Source organism: Corvus hawaiiensis, chromosome 6, assembly GCF_020740725.1.
Source record: "Corvus hawaiiensis isolate bCorHaw1 chromosome 6, bCorHaw1.pri.cur, whole genome shotgun sequence".
NCBI lineage: Eukaryota > Metazoa > Chordata > Aves > Passeriformes > Corvidae > Corvus > Corvus hawaiiensis.
The window spans coordinates 60,125,011-60,147,425 of NC_063218.1; the positions used below are offsets into that span (position 1 = coordinate 60,125,011).

The 22,415-nt window shown below is 35.8% G+C and overlaps 1 protein-coding gene across 4 annotated transcripts in view; it reads left to right on the top strand.

The window, feature by feature from the left end:
- The window catches only part of LUZP2 (leucine zipper protein 2), a 218,499-nt gene that overhangs the window by 178,109 nt on the left and 17,975 nt on the right, over positions 1-22,415 (top strand). For all 4 annotated transcript variants that reach the window (XM_048305462.1, XM_048305461.1, XM_048305459.1 and 1 more), the window contains one exon: positions 2,711-2,875. In XM_048305462.1, coding sequence (XP_048161419.1) covers positions 2,711-2,875 — 165 coding nt within the window. The remainder of the gene's footprint in view (positions 1-2,710; positions 2,876-22,415) is intronic.

Consider the following 22,415-nt stretch of genomic DNA (forward strand, 5'->3'; position numbering starts at 1 on the left):
CCATCACCAGAGACTACAAGCTGGGCTTTGGGCCAGATAAGGGAAGAGGCTGACAAGAAGCAGACCCTGCAGAAGTGGGATAGTGCTTTTTATCATGCCAATGTTCTCCCTTACACAATCGGCTCAGTTGTAAAACCCGTCTCCCCAGGGAAGGTATTGGGACACTCACATTCACATGGGACATTCACACACAGGCTTGAGGGTATTCATCCCTTCTTATGGGGCCTAACTGGCTCAACTGTGCTGATGTGAGAGGCAGCTGTCATGTCTTAGAAAGTGTCATAAACCATCAAAGATGCCCAAAGTGTCCCCATACTCATTTCTGGGGCCTTTCATCAGAGGACTGTGCATTATCCACAATGTTGGAACAGACAGTGTAAAACTCCTCCCTCACGGGAGGTACCCTGGGCATTCCCACATAAGCCTAAACATATATTAACCCATTGAACTCTATGTTTTGTGGGCTTTCCCCCATCTCCGAGGAAACAAGACTGTGAACATCACTTTAACCAATGGACATCTAAATTTTATCAAGTCTCATCGCTGGATCCGTGGGTGATGTTATCTTTCTACTTTTATCCTTCCTCTCTTCCTTCCATTTCCTTCCTTCCTTCCTTCCTTCCTTCCTTCCTTCCTTCCTTCCTTCTTTTTTCTTTTCCTTTTTCTGTTTCTGTTTCTTTTCCTTTCCCTTTCCCTTTCCCTTTCCCTTTCCCTTTCCCTTTCCCTTTTCTTTTTCTTTTTCTTTTTCTTTTTCTTTTTCTTTTTCTTTTTCTTTTTCTTTTTCTTTTTCTTTTTCTTTTTCTTTTTTTCTTTTTCTTTTTCTTTTTCTTTTTCTTTTTCTTTTTCTTTTTCTTTTTCTTTTTCTTTTTCTTTTTCTTTTTCTTTTTCTTTTTTTCTTTTTTCTTTTTCTTTTCCTTTTTCTTTTTCTTTTTCTTTTTCTTTTTCTTTTTCTTTTTCTTTTTCTTTTTTTCTTTTTTCTTCCTTTTTCCTTTTCTTTTTTTTTCTTTTTCTTTTTCTTTCTCTTTCTCTTTTTCTTTTCTTTCTTTCTTTTTTCTTTTTTTCTTTTTTCTTTCTTTCTTTCTTTCTTTCTTTCTTTCTTTCTTTCTTTCTTTCTTTCTTTCTTTCTTTCTTTCTTTCTTTCTCTTTCCCTTAGACATTTTCTCAAGTCTTGTTTAAGTTACTTGTGTGACTGTTTTTATATTGCTATGTTACTGTTGGTAATAACCAAAACAGTTAAATACTTGCTTTCCACTGCAAGCAACTTATTCTAAAATAAAACATACATATATATACATATATATATATATATGTATGAATATTAAACCCACAAATAATTCAGTATTTTTTCACTCTAATCTGCCCCAAGGGATCTGTTAACAAGAACCTGAGTTACCCTTGCCTTAAGGGGCAGGTTTCTTTAATTTTCCATATTGTGCACTGCATTAATAGTTTTTTATGGTTGTCTTTTATGCTACTATTGAAATACACTCTACTAACTGGCTTTGTTTTTTTAAGAAACACTCAGTTTTTTCCAGTTATGAGATACATTCCCTGCTTTCAGTTCAGGGGAAATTTATCTGATGTAAAACGGAATATTTGTCATGTTCTCAAAAATATTTGCTAAGAAAAAAACTAAAACATGCTGTATGCCATTGCTTAGGATTAATATGACTGTGAAATACTTTTATATTTTATATGTAATATTTCACATACTTACTATGTAATTACTGTGTAATGTTATATACACATTTTCCATCATATATATATGCTTTCCACCATCTTTTGCCATGGTATACCTTGATTTATGTACCTTTAAAAAAATCTTTGGTGATTGAAATGTGCTGATGTATTCTGTATTTACAGGTGCATTTTTAATAAAAAGAATAAAAGCTAGGGGTTTTTTAATGCCAAATACCGCTAACTCCCCTTGAAATGAGTGTAAGAAGTTACCTCAATAGCTAGCATTTGATATTTGTCTTGCTTTGATGAAACAAAGATTTAAAATATTATTTCCTTGCTGCTGTAGTTATCTCATTGTTCTTGGTCTCTCAGCTTATTTCAATTACAGACTTCTATTTCCATTAATATATCTGTCTGTATTTCTGGGAGTAAAATACAAATGTTCTAACATGAGTTGCAAGCATCTCACCACTTAAAAGTCTTATTTTGGCTTAATGGACAGTAGTGGGTCTGGACAAATATATCCTTAACTGTTAAAAAGACCTATGGTTCCTTTACTATACACTACAGAAGTATAATATGCTCATGAGGGAAGCCATCTTTGTTGGATTAAAATCAATCTATAACGTGGAAAAATACCAATTATTTGAAATGTTATAAACAAAACTCCATGCAAAGTCTGTGTCTTGGAATACTTATGACTTCTTTGTAGATATTATAGATAAAAAGCTGAACACTGTATGATATTTTGTAAATTATATTTTTCTTTTCAGAAAAAATTATATATAAGTATGGATAAAACTGCATGAAGGGATGGGAAAGGAGTGCAGTGACTTCCTAGGCAGTTTGGTGTGTAATGCACAGTAACCTAATCATATGAAAATACTGGTTGAGACAGACTTAATTCCTTCCATCAGTAAGAAAAAGCAGCAGTTACTCATAAGTGTTTGGTTTAATACAGATAGAGAAAGTAAGCAGTTGTGTTCATCATACCGCATCTTAGAGAAGTGATGGTTTCTTATTTTCCCAGGAGTCACAGCTGAAAGCTTTGAAGGAAACTGTGCAGCTTTGCCTGTCTTCCGTTCTGCGCAATCAGCCTCCCACTATGGACCTAATCCCTTCAAAACCAGCTGAGAAGCTAACTTCCTCAAATACAAAGGACTCCAACGTTCCATTTCAAGTGACAAGCACCAAGGTATGATTTTTCTCTTGGGTACAGTTTTTTTTAACATCTTTGAAAGTTTATACTATAAGAGCATCAAACCAAAACTAGAGAGGATTTCAAATTCATTAGAAGATTAGGATGAATTTTGAGGATAATTCTAAGACTGTTTCTGATGTCAACAAATTGGTTTTTTGTTGGGAAGCAGTTACTTTTTTGCTGAGTAACAAATTCTTTCTATCACTTGGTAAATGGATTGTGTCTGCACAACAAATCTACAGTGAAGATGGATTTGCATTTAAAATAAATGAAGGTAGTAATTCATAGGATCATTTACCTGTCCGGCACTGATAGTGAGTTTGTGGTAATACAGCACTAAACAATAATATGGGGCTTGCTTATCATGGTTTCTTTCAGTGGAAAAAAAATTATATAAAAATCATAAAATAATCTGGGACACCCAAATCAAAATTGTCAAAATGGATCAATGGATTTTGCAATGGGCCATAGGGAATAATCCAATATTGCAAGATGAGAAGGCCAGTTTCAGAGAAAGCATGAGGAAAAAAAAGATGAAAAGTGTTTTGAGTCAATAAATTCAAACATTATAATACAGTCAAGATTTACAGTGGTTAACAACTGTCCTAGTAATTTTCATCTCCAGTGTTGCATTTTGCTCCTGAATTCAATAGTTAGATCTAGAAGAAATCTGTCATTTCAGTGAAAAGGAAGTTTTACAGAAGAATGACTGAAGGAAACTTCAATGTCCTCCTTAAATTCCAAAACTGAAATAAAAATAGGAATTGCTAACTCATAGCCAATCTGTAATTTGCATATGGCAGCTGTTGGTATTCACTGTTAGTGCACAGGCTGAAGCCAAAAATTAGTAATTTTTCTATATGTAATTAAAATTAAAATACAATTTCAGAAAGCAGAATATAATTATAGAACTGGATATCACACCACATTGCTACTCTTAAAATTATGATTGTCGGTTCCTTATTAACTATTTTACAGGAAGAAACCATCATTCCCAAAAATTATTACCTCTGGAAAAAAAGCACTGTATTAATTAGTAGCAGTACATGGGTAGGATAGTGTTCATTTAGATTAAGACCACTGGACCTATATTCTACAGGACAGCAGACTCTTCTTTTGTAGATCATGCAAACTGAGTAGCACTCTGGGATTTCAGGAGCATATTGTTCCTAATTAATGTGGCTGTCGAATTGTTTGTCTTGCTCTTGTTGTCCTTTTCTTCAGGTTGGAAGTGTTCATGCCTCTGTCATGAGAGCAGAGAAGTACTGAAGGATAAGGGCCAGCTAGCCATTATGTCTGTGTTTAAGATTGGTCTATGATCAGAGCCTTTGGAGAATTTGATGTCTCCTTGATTTTACAGAGAGGGACATGAGAATACAGCATAGAAATTAGAATTAGATTCTTGATATTTGGTATTTGAGTGAAATACAGAGTACTCTTCCTTCTTTTTTTTCCAACGATCATAATAGATTTTGTGTTTAATGTACTTGGTAAAATGTGTCAGTACTTCTGTACTATAGCCTTTTGAGAAAACAGCCTTTAGTCCTCTGTATCCAGAAGTACTTGAATAAGTTTAACTGCCTCTTTAACAGGCAGTTCTCACATTTCTCTGCACTTAGCATATGCCATGAAAATGTCTGAAAAAATAATGGTCTGCAAACCTCTTCTTCCACACACTGACACCTCATTATTAAAAATCTGTGTATTATCTGTGATTATAAAATGAATGAAATCTGCTACTGTGAATCGAGTTGTTAAAGAATCATAATCAGTCACCCTCTGCACTTGAGCTGTTTTTTTAAGATGACGCTCTTTCTTGTATATTTTCTCCTTGGCTTTTTTTCCCTTTGACAAACACCAAGTAACTCTTAACTACGGACATGTAGCTCTCTTTTTCCTTATTATTAGATTTGCATAAATATTTTGATACAGCAGGCTAGTATTTTGGGGGAATATAAGTGTATGTGATTAATTGTGTTACCATACGTAAACGTGGGAACTTAAGATGAGCAGCACTTACACATCTTGTCATGTCTGATAAGCAGCACTTTCACCTTCTGGCAACAAATGATCATTTGTCTGGTAAATATCTTATTTTTAAGATATTCTCATCCAGCCTAAAATTTGCATTCTAAAATGTCAAACTCACCTTAAATCCATGGAAGGATAAATCATACAGTGTAGGATAGCTGTACCACTTGGGGACAATTATCCCTGGGATTAGGGTGCTTCCTCATAAAAAAAAAGTTCTAAATAAGTAGGTATATTGTATATTTGTAGTCATTATTGGTAACTGTAACACCTGAGAGCTTGTTAGAGATATTTAGCACAAGAACCTGATGTCAAAAGGATAACTAGGAAAGCAAGTTGCCAAATCTCTTGAAAATAAATTACTTGGTCATTTTGTTTTTTTCTAGAGAATGTGATGTTGAATCACTCCAAATGGAGCCTAGAGACACTTCAGAGACAGAGTCAGAGAAGAGGGCATTTGCTTTATTCACCACACCAGATGCGTAGGGGATCGCTCCTCCTAACACACGCTCCACAGAGCACAGTATATGGTTACAGTCATGAAAATTCATCACATTCCTTGGGATAGGAGTAGTTATACAAATTACTTCTCAGAAGTCATTAATATCATTAGCATACATGCCGTGCAGGCGCTGTGTACCCTGGTGGTTGCACTGAGGAAGGCTCTGTGTCTTCCTTGGGGGTCTTTCAAGTGAAAGCTACTGGTCTTCCTCATAATGCGTTTTTCACCTTTCTGGAGCATGCAGATCCTTGGTTGGCTGATGCAGCAGTTTCTGTGCTGGTTTCAACAGGTTCTGTTCCTCTTAGCTTGACAAGGTGCATTCTGTTTCTCTTATCTTGACAAGGCTGAGGCGCATCCTGCTTCTCAGGCTTGTGATTAACATTTGCTGACTCTTAGTAGTTACATGCTTACATGAGTTAACTTTGATCAACCCCTCTCAATATGAAAAATAATAAAATGTGTGCAAAGCAGTGCATTATAAGTGCCTGAATCAATGCAAAATAAAGTTGTTGTTCTGCATAGTTCATTAATCTAGAAAATTGTGTAGTAATGGAAAATTACTGCATTTAAATCATAGAAAAAGTTATCTTAAAGTGATCAAAAGCAGTGTAAGTCTGAGGTCTGGTTTTTTGACATATCCTAAATAAGTTAATATTTGCAATGTACAAGAATGTAAAATACAGAATTTACCATGTAAATTGGCACTAATATTTCAATTCAAAGCCATTTTGTCTGTCATGTACCAGTCATAGCACAACACTGGTGCCAAAACTATTGACAAATGGGTTTAGGGCTCTGTGCATACAAGGTCAATGACACAACTAAAATCAAGCATAACCAGAAGGCGGATCGTTAATCCTGAACCATGAGGTTTTTAGCTTTCTGTATTACTGACAATTGCTTTTATTATATAGTTTCTTTGCATTGTAATGTCAAAACAATAACTATTCTATGTTCTGCCAGTGGAAAATGCTTCCAAACTAGTTGAGAGTTGGATCTATCTTTTGCTGTAGTACTTTTCTTGCCTCATTCCCATTACAGAGTTGATGATGAAAGAGAAAAATGAAGACAAATGAGGACTGAAACACTGCTTTCCTTTTTATTCTCCAGATGAATGCCTAAGGACCTGGATACTTAGAGAGTGTCATTTATAAATGGAAATCATAATGTTGACTAGGCTGCCAGCCATGGGAAGTGTGAGTTGGTGTAATCAGAGAATCAGAGAATCAGAGCACTGTTACTGAAGACCTAGTGAAGCGTTTTCTGCACTTACTGTGTCTTGGCATGACAAAAAAACTCTGGGAATTTATACGGAGCTAGTAGAGAGATAAAGGATAACAATATGCCTTATAAAAAACCAAAAATTGTAATAATATCTTTGGCTGTGCTGTGTAACGATACCTGTGCTCCAAATGCAAGAAAATGAGCTTTAGTAGCAGTGGGAAATTAATGGCAAACCAAAATCAAAAGTGAAACAGAAGAAAATTCTATTTCCAGTACCAAGGCTGAATACAAAAATCACGGGGAACATGGTGATACCAGAATAGTAGGGGCTAGCTGGTTCTGTAGTGTTTTTTCCCTAATGCAAAAACATTGTTCTGTGTATTCCCCAAATTAACTCCTTCTTTATACGCACCCGGCATGTTTTGTGTTTTGTGAACTGCACTAAGAGTGGAAATACACATGAATATCAAACTGTAAACAATAGCACCCATTCCCATATTGTACATGGCATAGGTTGAAAGACAACCAATGAATGCCACATCAGTGTCCTTGTCTCAATGGAGAAAATACAGGCTGAATGGAATGAGAACTATCCTTCTGTAGAAATGCATAGTACAGACTGAAAGGGCAACTACCACTCCATTGTGAAAAGATTTAAAGATCTTACAGGAAAATGAATCACTTTTGTGATTAAAAACTTCTGCAAGGAGTAATTTCCTTTGCCTCACATATATTGTGAATAGTGGACTCCAGCATACATTACTGAGTACAAAAATTCAGAAAAGTTAAAGTACTGTGGGCCATCCTCCCCTTCTTTGGAAATAAGTACTTCTTTCATTTCTCATCAAAGTAAGCTTCGGGAACTTTATATCTTTGTTTAGACTAAAATAGTGTTCTTGTAGGAGCAAAGAGAAGAGCTTGTGAGACTTTCAAAGAAAGTACAAGTCTGGAAAGTTCGTCAAGACCAAGACTCAGAAGAGCATTTTGAAATGGCCACGTCGGAGATTAAGAAGCTGAGTTTAATGGTTTGGTTCAGAAATAATGTATTTAGGTAGAATTTAATCTCACGGTTATTCTGAGTGCATAAATATTGAACATCTACTACAAACACAGAGCAAGGCTGCTGAAAAAATAAGGTGATCACATTGTCATGATTCTTAGCTCCTTCACTAATTTAATTGGAGGGGAGGTTGAAGTTGGTTTTGTATAAAGGGTATATGATTTAACTAGGAAGACAGAATATTCCTAGGCTCTAGTCCTTATTAATTTAATATACAAAAGTAGAAATTGTTGATAGAAACATTTATATAAAATAATAATAATGCAATAGTTAATTGTACTAAATCAGTCATACAATGATCATATCACTCAATACTTCAGGGTATTTAATTATAAAATTGACTAAAATTTGAAAAAATAAATACAGTTATATGTGTACATTTCTTCAAAATAAACAAGTACATTTTGAAAGAATGAAGAAATGTCTGGAATGTGTCGTTTGGACTCAATCTTTAAACGAAGATTTAATAAGGTTTTCATAGATCCTAGAAAACTAACCGAATAGTGTGATTCATGAAAAATTAACCAGCTGAAAGATCCAAGATATAATTTATCATAATATTCCATAATGAAGGCTCTGACCACTGGACCAAAGCAATTGCAAATTCCTTGCTCAAGAACTTATGAAAAATTACTACTACTGTACTGGTCAACAGCCGACTGAACATGAGCCAGCAGTGTGCCCAGGTGGCCAAGAAGGCCAATGGCACCTGGCCTGTATCAGGAAGTGTGGCCAGCAGGAGCAGGGAAGTCATTCTTCCCCTGTAATCGGCACTGGTGAGGCCACACTTTGAGTGCTGTGTCCAGTTCTGCATCCTCCAGTTTAGAAAGGATATTGAGATGCTCGAATGAGTCCAGAGGAGGGCAACAAGGCTGGTGAAGGGTCTGGAACACAAGCCCTATGAGGAATGGCTGAGGGAGCTGGGGTTGTTTAGCCTGGAGGAAAGGAGGCTCAGGGGAGACCTTATCACTCTCTGCAACTCCCTGAAAGGAGGTTGTAGCCAGGTGGGGGTTGGTCTCTTCTTCCAGGCAACCACTGGCAGAACCAGAGGACACAGTCTTAAGCTGCACCAGGGAAAGTTTAGGCTAGACATTAGGAAAAAAATTCTTCACTGAAAGAGTGATTTGGGCACTGGAATTATCTGCCCAGGGAGGTGATGGAGTGACTGTCCCTGGAGCTGTTTAAAAAAAGACTGGACATGGCACTCAGTGCCATGGTTTAGTTGATGAGGTGGTGTTAGGTCATAGGTTGGACTTGATGATCTCAAAGATCTTCTCCAACCTAGTTAATTCTGTGATTCCTTGATTCTGTAATTAGGATTATTATTTGGAAATAGTTTTATGCTCACAATTGGGGGTAAAAATAATGTGTGACCTCATAACTTTATCAGAAGGAAAATTTAAAGGGCACAAAATATTATATATGAGTTTTTTATATCAGATATATAATATAAAAAACAAATAGATATGGTGTTTGGGGACATGGTTTAGCGGTGGACCTGGCAGTACTAGGTAATGGTTGGACTTGACGATCTTAGAGGTCTTTTCCAACCTCACTTATCCTATGTTTCCATCTATGGTCAGCTATAAGCAAACAGCAGGAGCATTGAGGGCAGTGTATACATTTGTGCTCCATTAAAGCCTTAAGAGTCAGCTTCTGGTACGTCAGAACTTTTCAACTTTTGTTGCCTCCAACTTTGCTTCTGCCACAGTTGGTATCACCAAGACCTGCAGTTTCAGTAACCTGTAGATCATTGTGTTCAACTAGGGGATTAGAAAACTGTAATTAAAAAGAGAAGAGGACAACTACTAAATGTAGACTCAGACACATTTTGTACTATGCAGTAATGACATGCAGTCATATAACCCTTTCCTAATGCATAAACATTAGAAGAATAAAATGGCATTGAAAAATTACACTATCCATTGTTTTAGGATTTCATTTCAAACACTAAGGAATACATGTCTCCTAAGATACTTACCATAGAAATCTCAGGTGAGTGTCTGTAAGGCTAATGGATTAAGAATTTTGTTTTTAAATAGAAGGTAATTTAATTGCAAAAGCAAACTAGCATGACTTATTTATTCATGTAAGTCTCTCCTATTCTGCTTTTCATAGCTGCCTTTGGGCTAATAGTGTTTTGTTCTCATTATGATCATCTAGATGGCAGCTATAATCCTGTATTAATATTAATGGTGGTTCACAAGGTTATGGCAACTCCTGCTCGTATCTTTTACTTCCAGAATTTACATTAGATTGAGTATGGTTTTGCTGTTGCCTCATAAAAATTCCACAGAACTTTTTCTACAGCCCTTTTTCTTCTGTTCCTAATTTTTAATAAAATTTTATTACATGCTGGAAAAATGTTTAGCACCAGAGATCATTAAATTGGAAGCTAAAGCTCTTTGGTTTTATTACTTATTCTATAGAAGTCTTCATTATTAGTACATTATATTGTTAATAAATTAGCTTTAGAGGGGTTTTTTTCAACTGAATTCAATCAAGAGAAATTGGAAAAAAGCACCTGGTATGTCTTATTTAGTCTGTAACCCCCCTAAAACAATATCCTTTTCCTTCAAGTTTTAGTGACACGATCTTTATTTTCATTTCATTAACTATTTGGCCTCACTCCTCTTTGTTGCAGAGTATAAGTAGCTGGAGTGGCCCATTACCCCAGGGTTCAACTCTGAAATTAGCAATGTGCTAATGGGTTAAAGAGGTAACTGTTAACTGTTTATTGCTGCACTTTTGTGGCTGTTAACTGCAGATCAGTTTTCCTGTAAACGAAAATCACTCCATAGCCTCCCTCCAAATATCCTTTTTTAATTAACATCTTTACCTGTCAGATGTTTCGATAAAGTCTCCCATAATCTAGTACATAATATGTCTCAAAATACTGTGGATTACTGCTTGACAATGGTTGAAAAGGTGTATGTATACACAAAATTTAAATTTCTTAAGGAATGTTTTAAATAACATCAAAATCCAGATTGTTAGGTATGGTGAATGGTCTCACATGGACCCATGGATTAGCATGGACAGCATACATCCAATTTCCCTAATTTTGCTTCAGTCTAAAGCCAGGACCCCAAATAAGAGCAGCCTGAAGCTTGCTGTGATGCTCAACAGATTTCTGGACAAGCTTACTTGTCTTTATCAGAAACAGAGAAAGAGAAGACCCCTTAATTACTCTTCAGATGTTATTGTTTTAGAGATATCTTTCCTCACCTACTCACATCAAATGATTTTTTTTATGTTTCTCCCTCTTTTTTGCCTGGTGACAGCAGAGATGATTGGTAAAATGTATGTTATTTCTCATTTTAGTTGAAGTTGCATTTAGCAGAAAAATAGTAATACATTTTTCATCTTTTGACTTTCCTAGCTGATGTGTTTGTTACATGTTCTGTTAAAAAATATAGGCGTGTGAGCAATGACAATAAAAGTGAATTTCTGTGTCTTTGCAGTTACACATTAGTAACCCCATTTAATTTTTTTTTAACATTAGCAATTTTTTCTATGGATGTTCTGTGTAAAAGAAGACAGAAATTGTGCAGAGGAGCTAACATCATTTTAAGTGGTTTACAAAATATAGTTTAATTTTGAAAGTACTCGCAATGGAATTTTGCTACCCAAGGGTATATTGAAGATTTATTTGAAAATTATTTATGCATGTATCCTTTAGAAAATATGTATTATTAATCTTAAAAAGTTTGACTGAATATGTATATAGGAAGCCAAGTGGGAAACATTAGAGAAAGTTAAAATCCTTTTATGTTAAGACAGTTAAGATCCTTTTCTTTGATTTGAGCAAAGATTTGGTTTGGAAAATATTCATAAAGAAAATATTCATTGGGCATTTTGGCCATTATTAGGAATTTCTAGTAACTTGATTAAAAGCATTGCATTGAATCATAAAGCATAAGAATTGCAGAATAAACTAGTGATTAAATCCAAGCCATTTAAGTTCAATTTAGCCCTGAGCAATTTAAAAAACTACTTACTGCTTTACACGTGAAGTCTCATCATCTTCCAAAATGGTTAATCTTCCCCCTTTTCTATGTTTATTGTTTTATGCTAAAATAATAATAGATAAAATGGAAAATAAAAAATAGTAAATTAAATGTTATTTTATTGTCAAATTGAAAGTCATTTAGTCTGAAGGAATGTGCTCTCATATAATGGAAAAACAGACACTGAATTACAAGAAAAAACTTTTAGCATCAATCATATTTTGGTTCAAATCCTTAAAAGTTATTTGGATGGTGCTCAAATTGAGTGTTTGAAGCAATGGATTCATATAAATAATTATTATTAAATATTTAATTATTACATATTTGAGGTAATTTATAGATTATTTATTAAGTCCTTTTTTCTCATATTTTTTGAAAGACAACAGTCCTTATCTCTGTTGGTGAAGCTGTTATCCTGTTATTATATTGTGAGGTAATTTTTTATAAAAGCAACTGTTTGAGAAGGGGCTTAAATAAACAGGCAAGTAGAGGGTTTTTTTTAAAAAAAAACTTCCTTTCCTTATAAGAAAGCCTCTTTTAAGGCAGAATTGGGGAAGAAAAGTCAAAGCCTCTAAAGGAAAAGCACTTCTCCAAGTGACCCCATTTGTGGAATTCGGGTCATGATTCAGAAGGGTTCCAGCTTCACCAGGTTGGTTTTTCTAGGGTCTGTACCTCCTCCAGGGAAGAGCATCTTTGTCTTTGTCTTCCTGAAAACACAGATGTTCGTCTGTGACTGTAACTTGAGTAGCTGTTTCATTCATTTGGGAAGACTGTAATTGCTTATAAAGCGTATTCTGATGGTGTGTATTATTGCTGCTCTGAGTGTAAGTAATGTTATACCGTGTTCATTATCCACTATATGTGATGGCTGTCAAAAATCAAGAGTGTTGTTGAAGGAATGTGTTTATTTGGTGGTTTCAGTTTCTTAAGTATTATAACATCAACCTCCCACACACAACTGAGGATGCTAAGTATCTTAATAGTTAGAGAAAAGAAATCTGCTTTCCCTACAGTGAAGGATGAAGGGTGCCTCTTTTAAAACTTCACAAGTGATGGAAAAATGAAGCAGAAGGTGTATTTATACATGTAGTTTATATATACATGTATTTGCAATCATCACTGAGCTTTGCATCTACAAAATACTAGCTATTTCAACTTGCCCACTCTATAAGATGATGTAAAAATGTAGCTATTATTAAGGGAATGTGAAAATACAAGTTTAGATATAATCTAATATAGGTAATTGACTTGTAAAAACTTATTAACAAGTTTTTTTCTCTAATAATATTTATTACATGCGTGAGTATTCAACAAAACCATATGTTTTCAAACCTAATTAATTCTATTTCCTTTTTGTTTTAGCTACAGATGAGTTTACAGCAGACATTTAGAGTTACTGCTAAGCAAATGGTTATTAGAAGAAATCTGAAGTGAAATGATCCACTAAAAAATGAGCCACTAAAAAAAGTTTTGCTTTTTTTTATTTTTTTGATACCATGTTGGAATAATATTTTGGCATCACTGAAAGTTGCTTTATGCTGTGAATTTATTATATCATCATACGCATTAAGGACAGAAGAAACCCCTGTGGACATCTTGTCTCACCTGGCATTATATTTGTCACAAAGATTTTCTATACAAATTTTGATGTATACTTTGAAAGTTTTATTCTCCCAGTTTACCACTTGTATAAAAGCTCCTAGATAATGCTTTCATCCATGTCCTCAGTAGCAGAAATTCAGCATATATGTAAGTATGTAACTCAGACCTTCTTTCCTATTTTTCATGTTGAGATCCAGCCTAACTGAAGTCCAGATTTTGCCTGTTCTTACATGAACATTCGTTAGGGAAAAAACAAATGAAAAAATGACTAGGGACCTTTAAGCATATTTTGGTTTTTAGATATTAAAGATCTGAACAGATAAAATTTTACGGGACAATAGATTTCCTTACAGAATAATTTAGCATCTGACATTGTGTCATCATTGCTGCCACTGCTAATGCCACCTGACTTTGCTGTCCACCCCATTACTATTTATTACTTAAATATGTGAGTCAATCTCTTTCCAAACACATGGAATGATGCAGTTTTTATTTTTAACAGCCTGCATGGAAATGTCTTTCCCTGTCAAGCCAATATATCACAACTGAATTCAGTGCAGCCCTGACAAATTACACTCTGGCATGTAATCCAGGCAACAGCTTAGTTGCTCTAAAGCAAACTCTTGCCACAGCAACATGCCACTCGGTATTTCTGATTATCACTGCTTTATGCAGCCTTTGCTGCCTTTTTCAGAGTTTTCCAGTAGTTCCAGTTCATTAGAAAAGCTCTCAGCAGGAATATAGCTACACATTGTCCAAAGAAGTTGTGGATACCCCATCCCTGGAAGTGTTCAAGACCAGCTTGGATCGGGCTTTGAGCAACCTGGTCTAGTAGAAGGTGTCCCTATGGAAGTGGGACACTTCCACCAATAATAGTGGAAGGTGGCAGGGTGATTGAACTAGATGACAAAGATTCTTTCCTTTCCAATCCAAATCATTCAGTGATTCTCTATCAGCAGACCTGTGATATATGGCCAGAAGCAGATGATGAACTGTGCTTGTAAGTATAACTAATAGCTCACCGGCAATAAAGGAATGAATTTCTATTATATAGCATCTACAACTTCTACACCCTTCCCTAAACATCTGTGAAGTACTTAAAACATTTTTGCCTAATACCTTCAGTTTCTTTACTCCATTTTACAGTGAAATTACATTTAGTGCATGGTGTGTTAATTTAAGTATTTGAACTTTTTATGTATCACCTCTCCTATATTGTAGCTTCTGATGTGAAGTCTACAAGTGTTTAACATATACATTCTGTTTATTCTTGAAAATATAAGATTTCTACTTCAACTTCTTGGCACAAATTTTGCCATGAAGGAATGTCTGTAATTGAAATATCAGTCACTAGGTCAAACTAAAATTTCTGGCTTCAAGTAGGATGCTTGTTCTGTAGTTTTTAATTGCAAGGTCTTATTCCTGGTCTAAATGAAAGGTGGTTTTTATTATTATTCATTGTTTCCCAGATCTATTACTAATCAAGTGCAATTAGAATGAAAAATACCAATGGTTACCTGTAGGTTTTTAAGTTTATTACTATCTTTATTTATCTGTAGTGATTTCTGTATTATTTTCTTTCTGATAGACTAGTCTGGCTTTCAATAACCACTGAAATTTCACAATCTGTTTAGTTCTGCTTGTATGTAACAGCTTCTCTGTGCCTGTACAGCAAACAGCAACGATTCTCACACAGCATGAAGAAAATCTGTTCCTCTAGCAACTACAAACTTGTCATGAATTTTTGGACACAGCTTCTCTAGGATGAAAAATTAATAAGGGAAAATTATTCAGTCATTTTGCTAAGACCAATATTGTGAAACTGTTTTAATCAATGAATGTTAGATTAGAGATGCCTCCTCCCTGGGTCATAATTCCATTAGCTGCTCATGGAATCCAACACAGAAGAGCAACAAAATGTATTTGCAAATACACATATTGCATATGTATATATATATAGATCGATACATAGATATATATATACATATATAGATATATCTGAGGGAACCAACTGCCTTCCTCTCCATTTCTAGTTGTGAATGTACTACCATAGTTTGGACTGTCATATTAGCAATAGCTGTCATTCCAAATCATGTGACATTTGGGAAAAAAACCTATGATTTTGTGGTTCCATGCTTTATCTTCCTTCATGTTTCTGTCATGCTACAGCAGAATACCCCCTAGAGAATGACAAAGGTAGACAGAAAAGTTTAATGTCTAACTCCCACTGCAGATCAAGTGAAAGAAAGAAGTGAAAAATCATCACAAATGCATGATTTTAAGATTAACTCTGTAGAGTTGCATTAAATTGTTTCTGTGTGAATTTAGAGCCAAAAATAGCAGAAGCACATCACCTATTTTTTTTAAAGTTATTGACTTACATAAAATTATGTTGAAAGCCAGTAAAAATGATACATAAATATCAAGAGCAGTTTAACTTGGCCATGGTGACCCGTCATCTTCAGGCAATAATACTGTGCCTAGATATTTGCAGTATATTTAGTGTACTATATCACACATGCCAATCTGAGATCTTCAACTACAGCAAGCAAGTAAGCCTAAATCTCTGTCAGGAAGTCATAACAACCCCAGCCTGTGTCCACATACATCATTTAGAGGTTAAAATGTATATATTATTTACTGAAGAAGGTTGGTTTCTTTTTTTCTCTCAACAGCCTTTTCCCCAAAATGCTAGGAGGTCTAGAGAAATGTATAATACTAATGGGGATAGGTATCATAGCATATGATACAAACATAATACAAATGAAAGTCCAGGTTCACCCTGTTGCTGTACAGTTTGTATTGTACAAATGATGTGCAACCTATGCTTTGCAGTTCTGTATTTTTTCATTTTTTAACTTTTATTACAGTCTATTTCAAAAGTTTTTCTATTCCAATGCAGAATGTAAACCACAGTTTACTTGCCATCTTGATTTTTATTTGTTCCCTTTTTTTTTTTTTTTATTTTAAATATGTGAAGTCTCAGAAAGCCAAAAATGTACTCATTCACTTTTCATGTCCAGGGCCTGAAAGAAGACTTGTATGTGTTTGGAGATGGAATTATTTCTGTATTTTGCCATAACACTCTTAATTTTACCGGACTGCTATTTCACTAATTGTCTCTAAGTAAAGTAAGCCTTGTAAAATGCAGCATGGGCAACTGAACAAAAAAAAAGCTCTATTCATATTATTTGCACTAATTAATTGATCCTGCATTTTGCCATGCAGTACTCCTGTTTTCTCATTTATGAAATAAGGGGCACTGTTTACTGCAAAAGACAGTAGGTGAGCTCTTTTGAGCATGCTGATTCTTATCATGTCCACACTTTTTCATTGTTCCAAATAAGTTTCGATTTATGATGTGACAAGCAAGAATTAAAAACCAGGAGACAAGATGGAGGCAACATTGCATGAATATTTGCTGTTGTTATTGACATGCTGTTCCAGTTTGGCCAAATTTAGAAATATACCTCTGAGAGAAGGTACAAACCCCTTCCCCCCCCCCCCCCAGGTTCAGGAAAAAATAAATTTTCCTCGAAGGAAAGTGAAGGAGATAAAACTATTTATTTACCAAACACACGGGAAAAGGAAAATAAGGCTAAATAATAGAATGTTTCGCTGTGGAGGAAAAACCTGGGAAAGTGTTAGAGTCCTCCCTTTGGTCTCCTCGGAGCTGGGGCTTGGGCCAGGGCCAGGCCTTCTGTGCCCGATGGAAAGTCCTCCCAATGTGCTCTGAGGTTGAAAGCAGTCCAGTAGAAAAGGAAGAAAATCCGGAATTCCAGAGAAGGAAAAGCAAAATCCAACTCTCAGTCTCTCTCCGGAGAACAAGAAACTGAAAACAACTGGCCAAAAGCTGACTGGAAAGCAGCAAGCCGGGTGCTTCCTTGCTCCCCTGCCGCAGCTGGGGGGGAAAAGTCACTATCTCTACTTGACCTTGAACAAGCCGCAAACTGCTTTGAAAAAGTTTTGCTCAGTTTTTCCTTCCCCCTCTCAGGCTCAGTTTAGAGGCACAGAAAAGCACAAAAATTAATTTCTGGGCATAAGCAGCAATATGGGATACACATCATAAGGTCACCCCAAGACACATGCAAACATGTTGTCAAAACATACCGAATTTACTTTTTTTTGCTTATCATTTGTCTCTAATGCCTCTTTTTTTTCTTTTTTTAAATATTGCTATGGATGCCCTTTTCCTTACATGCTTTCTGACATATTGTCCTTATTAGCTTGGGTTGTGGCGGGTTGGTTGTGAGGTGGGGTTTTACTTCATTTTGTTTATTTTAATAAGTAGTACTATCTAGATGATGAATTTTCAGGTACCCCAAGGCTGAAAATTTGCATAGGTCAGTCACATAGTGCTGTATATCTGTCTTTGTAATTCTTCATCTATTGTGACTGCTAAATTGCTTATGAATGTGGGTTTGTGTTTGCAGGTGGCAGTATAAGTAGGTAGAAAGTATAATACCCAGAACAGTGGGAGTGTTCTGGAGATACTGAGAGTAGCTGTAGGGGACTCTGCAGTCTTGTTGCATACTCAGGACTATAGTCTTCAAGGTATGTTGGGGAAAAAATATTTTCAAATAATTTTTTATACTTTGAAAGGTCTCCTGAATAAAAACTTTTGTGTAATATATTGCCAGACAGTAATAGAAGACCCTGAAAATCATGGGGAAGTTTATATTCAGAAGTAAGACTTGAAGGACGCTTTTGTTGCTGTCAGGCAGAAAAACATAGTAGAGCTATCCTGCCATTAAAAAAAATATTATAAAAATGTTGATAACTAAGTGCTTTTTATCAGATCTGTAGCAAAGATAATATTTCACAGAACTGAACTGTTAAATAATTACAGGGCATCAAAAGTAGATACAGCTTTTACTGCATGCAAAGCCAGTTATTTCTCAAGTTGCCCCAATTTTTTATTTGACTAAGAAAAACAGCAAATTAAAACTTTATTATTTAAATACAAATGATTAATGATATGCATGCCAGAAGTTTATTACAAAGTCCTTTGAAAGAACAATAATTCAAGAAGGTCTAGATATGCTATGTGGCAAATGTAATTCTTTCCTTGGCCATTTAAAGGTTATTCTGCTTTTCCTTTTATCTTGGTAATATAGGCTCAGGTATATTTGCTGCAATAAAGTGCCTTGAAAGCAATTTAGGAATTATGTTTCTATGCTCTTAACTATATCCAACAGCATATGCATGACTATATCATATAAATAAAGGTTTTAGGACCCAGGTCTCTTGAGATACCTATGCAAAGGATGTCTGTGGACCTTAGCAACACACTATCAGCTTAATTATAAATGACTGGGGCATAACTTTATGATAAGCGAGTGACCCATCTATAGCACCATGAGATCTGAACTCAGGACTCCAATCCTGTAATACACAAACATTTTCTTTAAAGCATGTGCCACGATGGAAAACTAATCGCAGGGAAATGTCAAACAAAAAGGTCATAGAAAAATGCTGTTTGGGGATTAAATAAATAGAGGCAAGGAAAGTCTTATAGGAAGACCATCGTTTTTGTAAAGGCAGCGAGCCTTCTCAGCTTCCACTGAAATTGCTGTGGTTGTGCCTAGGACTTTTCAGGACCAACCCTCAAATTTGTTATCAACTAACGCAACCGGGGGCTTGTCAGCACAAGCCCCAGCGTGCCCTCGGTCAGAGGGGACGCAGCGTTGGCCTCCACAGCGTCCTCGCTGGATGGCTCAGTGGAATCAGCGTGAGATGGGTGCGTGCGCTGGCTCCTCCTCAGAGGAAGCACGTCGGGCAGCCGATGATCAGGCTGGCGTTAGCCCGGAGGCAAAGAAGGCGGGAGGGGCTTCTGGTGTGAGTTCCAACAGGTTTATTTGCAGGAGGGACCAGGGACCAGCAAAAGCGCTGAGGAGACGCGGGCTAGCCCCCTTTATGGGGGGGTGGAGTAAGGCAGAGAAAGGGAAAACAACCAATGGGGTACAAGCAGAGGGGAGGATACAATTTTTCAGAACAACTGGGGAAAACAGGGAGGCAGGAGTCATAACAGGGAACCAATTAATAACGAAAAAAGGGAGAACTTTCTGGAACAGGGGGAGGTAATTTAGGATTGGGAGCCACCCAGGGGGAGGTAACCTAGACCTCAGTGATCTCTTCTGGTGACTGACATTTGATGGTTTCAGCCCGAGAGCAGGCTGAGCCACCCCAACAATCAACAGCTTTCCCACAGCAGTAAGCTCTCCTCCAAATCTATAATATGTGTTTGGCTCACACATTGCTATATTGTTAGAAGCAGCACTGACTTTTGGCAAATAATGCCTATCATTAGCCCAGCTGACTTCAAAGAATACAAATTGGGTAGCAACAGAGCATTTCTCTCACCTATAGAAGTCAGAAGACTCCTGATGTAAAGTAGCAGCATCTATCTACAGAGTAGTAGAGATCTAATAGGACTTGTTAAATTTTCCAACTGGATTATATAACGTGTAATTTAGTTGTTTTTTAAGGCACAAGCTTTTGTGTTGGAGAGGATAAAAGTTTGGTAAGAAAGTTTCACAGGTATGTAGGCTTGGCAGAAAGATCTCTGAATGTAGAAACTGAGGATGAGATAGAAATGAAAGCAAGTTTTGATATAGAGTAAAAGATGTTTTGCTGAACCAGTGATCGATGAATAACTGAGAAGGCAAAGGTTGGAGATGAGTTGGAAGGAGATTTTTATGAATAGGACAAAGGTATGTGACTACAAACAAAGACATGTTTTTCACCAAGTAAATAAGTCCCAAGAAGCGCATAAGTAAATAGAAAACATGTTTTTACCAAAAAGAGAGATATCGCAGGCAAACAAGAAATGTTGATGTAGGAAGAAGAGAGGTCTGAGAATTTTCCATTGTATGCTTAAATTGTAACATACTTACTCTTGTGATTGGATTGGAATGGAATAATGACTATAATATGCTCATGGTAGTAGCTATGATAGGCTATAGGCGAATGTAAAGGTATTGTGTATGGTGCTTATTGGTTGTTATATATTAAGATACTCAGCAAAGAAAAGTATATAATACTTTGTAACTTGAACAGAAAGCGGGTTCAGCTTCAGGTACACCTACAAGCTGTAGCTGACACTGTAGGGCTGGCTCTGGATACCTGCTTCCTGAACTACTGTAACATCACCTATGCAATAAACGGCTTTCAAGAGAGCCACCTGAAGTCCAGACATCCTTCACAGACACTTCTCTTATACTTTTGTGTCTTGGTATACACTGAAAAAATTGATGCTTTTCAAAAGATATTTTTCTCCTCTGTAAATATCAGCCAAATTATTAAAGTGAGACAGAAGCTGTAGACAGCTGTAGGAACACCAACCTGGTTACAAACAAAACCCCAACAGATGATTATAGAAAGGAAATATTTTACCAGTTTCACTGGTTGCTCTTATGGAATACAGTGTTGCTGATGGTAAGACTGAAATCTTGTATTGCTTTTTACTGATGAGATGTAATATTCCATTTACATGGCTCATTTTATGGACTCTTATATATGTACAAATTTTAGTCTGGTATTTATATTTTGATTGAATTTGCTATATGAAGAACAGTTTTGTCTATTCTTAGCAAAGGAAAGCCTGTTTGGGTTTTGGCTGAATGATAAGCCAAGTGTGCTTTAAATTCACTTTGCAATTACATCCTCTACAAAAATAGAGCAGGTAAATGTTGGGATTTGGTTAGAGGATCAGGGACATGGATCATTGATAGAATTATGGGATCAATAAAAGAACTATAGAAGCAATAGGCCTGCAAGCAAAAGGCCTGTGTGAGAAAAACTCTGCATGAGAAAAATCCTGTGTGAGAAACAAGCCTGAGAAACAAAGAGGGAGTTTTGAAGATTTACAGCTGTGTAGATAAGACCTGGAGAAGGGAGGGTGAACTCTGAATTCTTTTAATCATAACATAACTGTAGAAGCTTGCCAATGTAAGTCCAATTATGTAGAAGCAGAAATTCGCTTTGATAAGTTTTAAGCTGCTTAAGAGTTAACAAGCTGGGATACTATATAAGTGCCTCTGGACTGCTAATAAACGGAGCTTGCTCTTATCAACCACATTGGTTTTGGACTGCAATTTCTCCCCCCACCAGAGTTCATGGACTTTTTTCAATTCCAACAGGTAAACAATAAACTAAATTACTACAGGTAATAAATGAGAAATTAGGAAGACACATGATGCAAAGTATGTTAGATTTTTCATTGTATTACCATAAAACTACAGAGCACTGGTGCTCTTGTAAATGGTATTCATTTGCAAAATGTTCATGTTCAGTGACTCACAAAGTTGAATAGCTGGATTTTGTGGTGGTGTTATGCTGCAGTGCAATTTCAAGTAACTTTGGAATAACATCTGTTCACAAATTTCAGTAGTTTTTCTTATATTACAGAGTACTTCAACATGGGTGTAGCTGCAGATCTCAGTTCTGTTATCTGCAGAATATTACAAATATTTTTTTTTTAAGAATCTTTCTTGTAACTGGTCAAAAGTGTGTAGCAGTAGAATTGCCCTGTACACAGCATGCACTTGATTATCCTCCATGTAATCTATTAATAAATTCCAGACAGGTTAGTTCTCTTATCAACACACTGTATTAATCCACACTTTAAATTATTTCTTTTCTTTGCTTAGTTTGTTTTTAAGTAGTAAGGGGGCACGTTTTCATTTATGTGTGCACTAAGCACTACTTAGAACAACTTGGATTCTGTTGTGTTGGCCATTGTTGATTAAAATACAATTTGGACTGTAAATGTTTAACCTCACTAGACTACAAAACTGTGTGACGTGGGGTTCTATTTCGCGAGAATTTTCTTGAACAGCCAACCCAAACAACTGACTCCAATAATTTCAGGTTTTCATTGTCTCATATATTTCATACCAACATATGCTATGCAACAAGAAGATGGTGATGTTTTGTCCACAGTTTAATATAAATTATTATTTATGACTTCCACAAGGTTAGTACAAGGGAGATTATTTCTAAATTCTGTTTTGAGTTAGGTAATTTTATCTCTTTCTCTTGTATAATTTTACCAGAACTTTGGTTTGTTTCCTTTTGTTTATTCTTCTCTAAGCATATGACTTA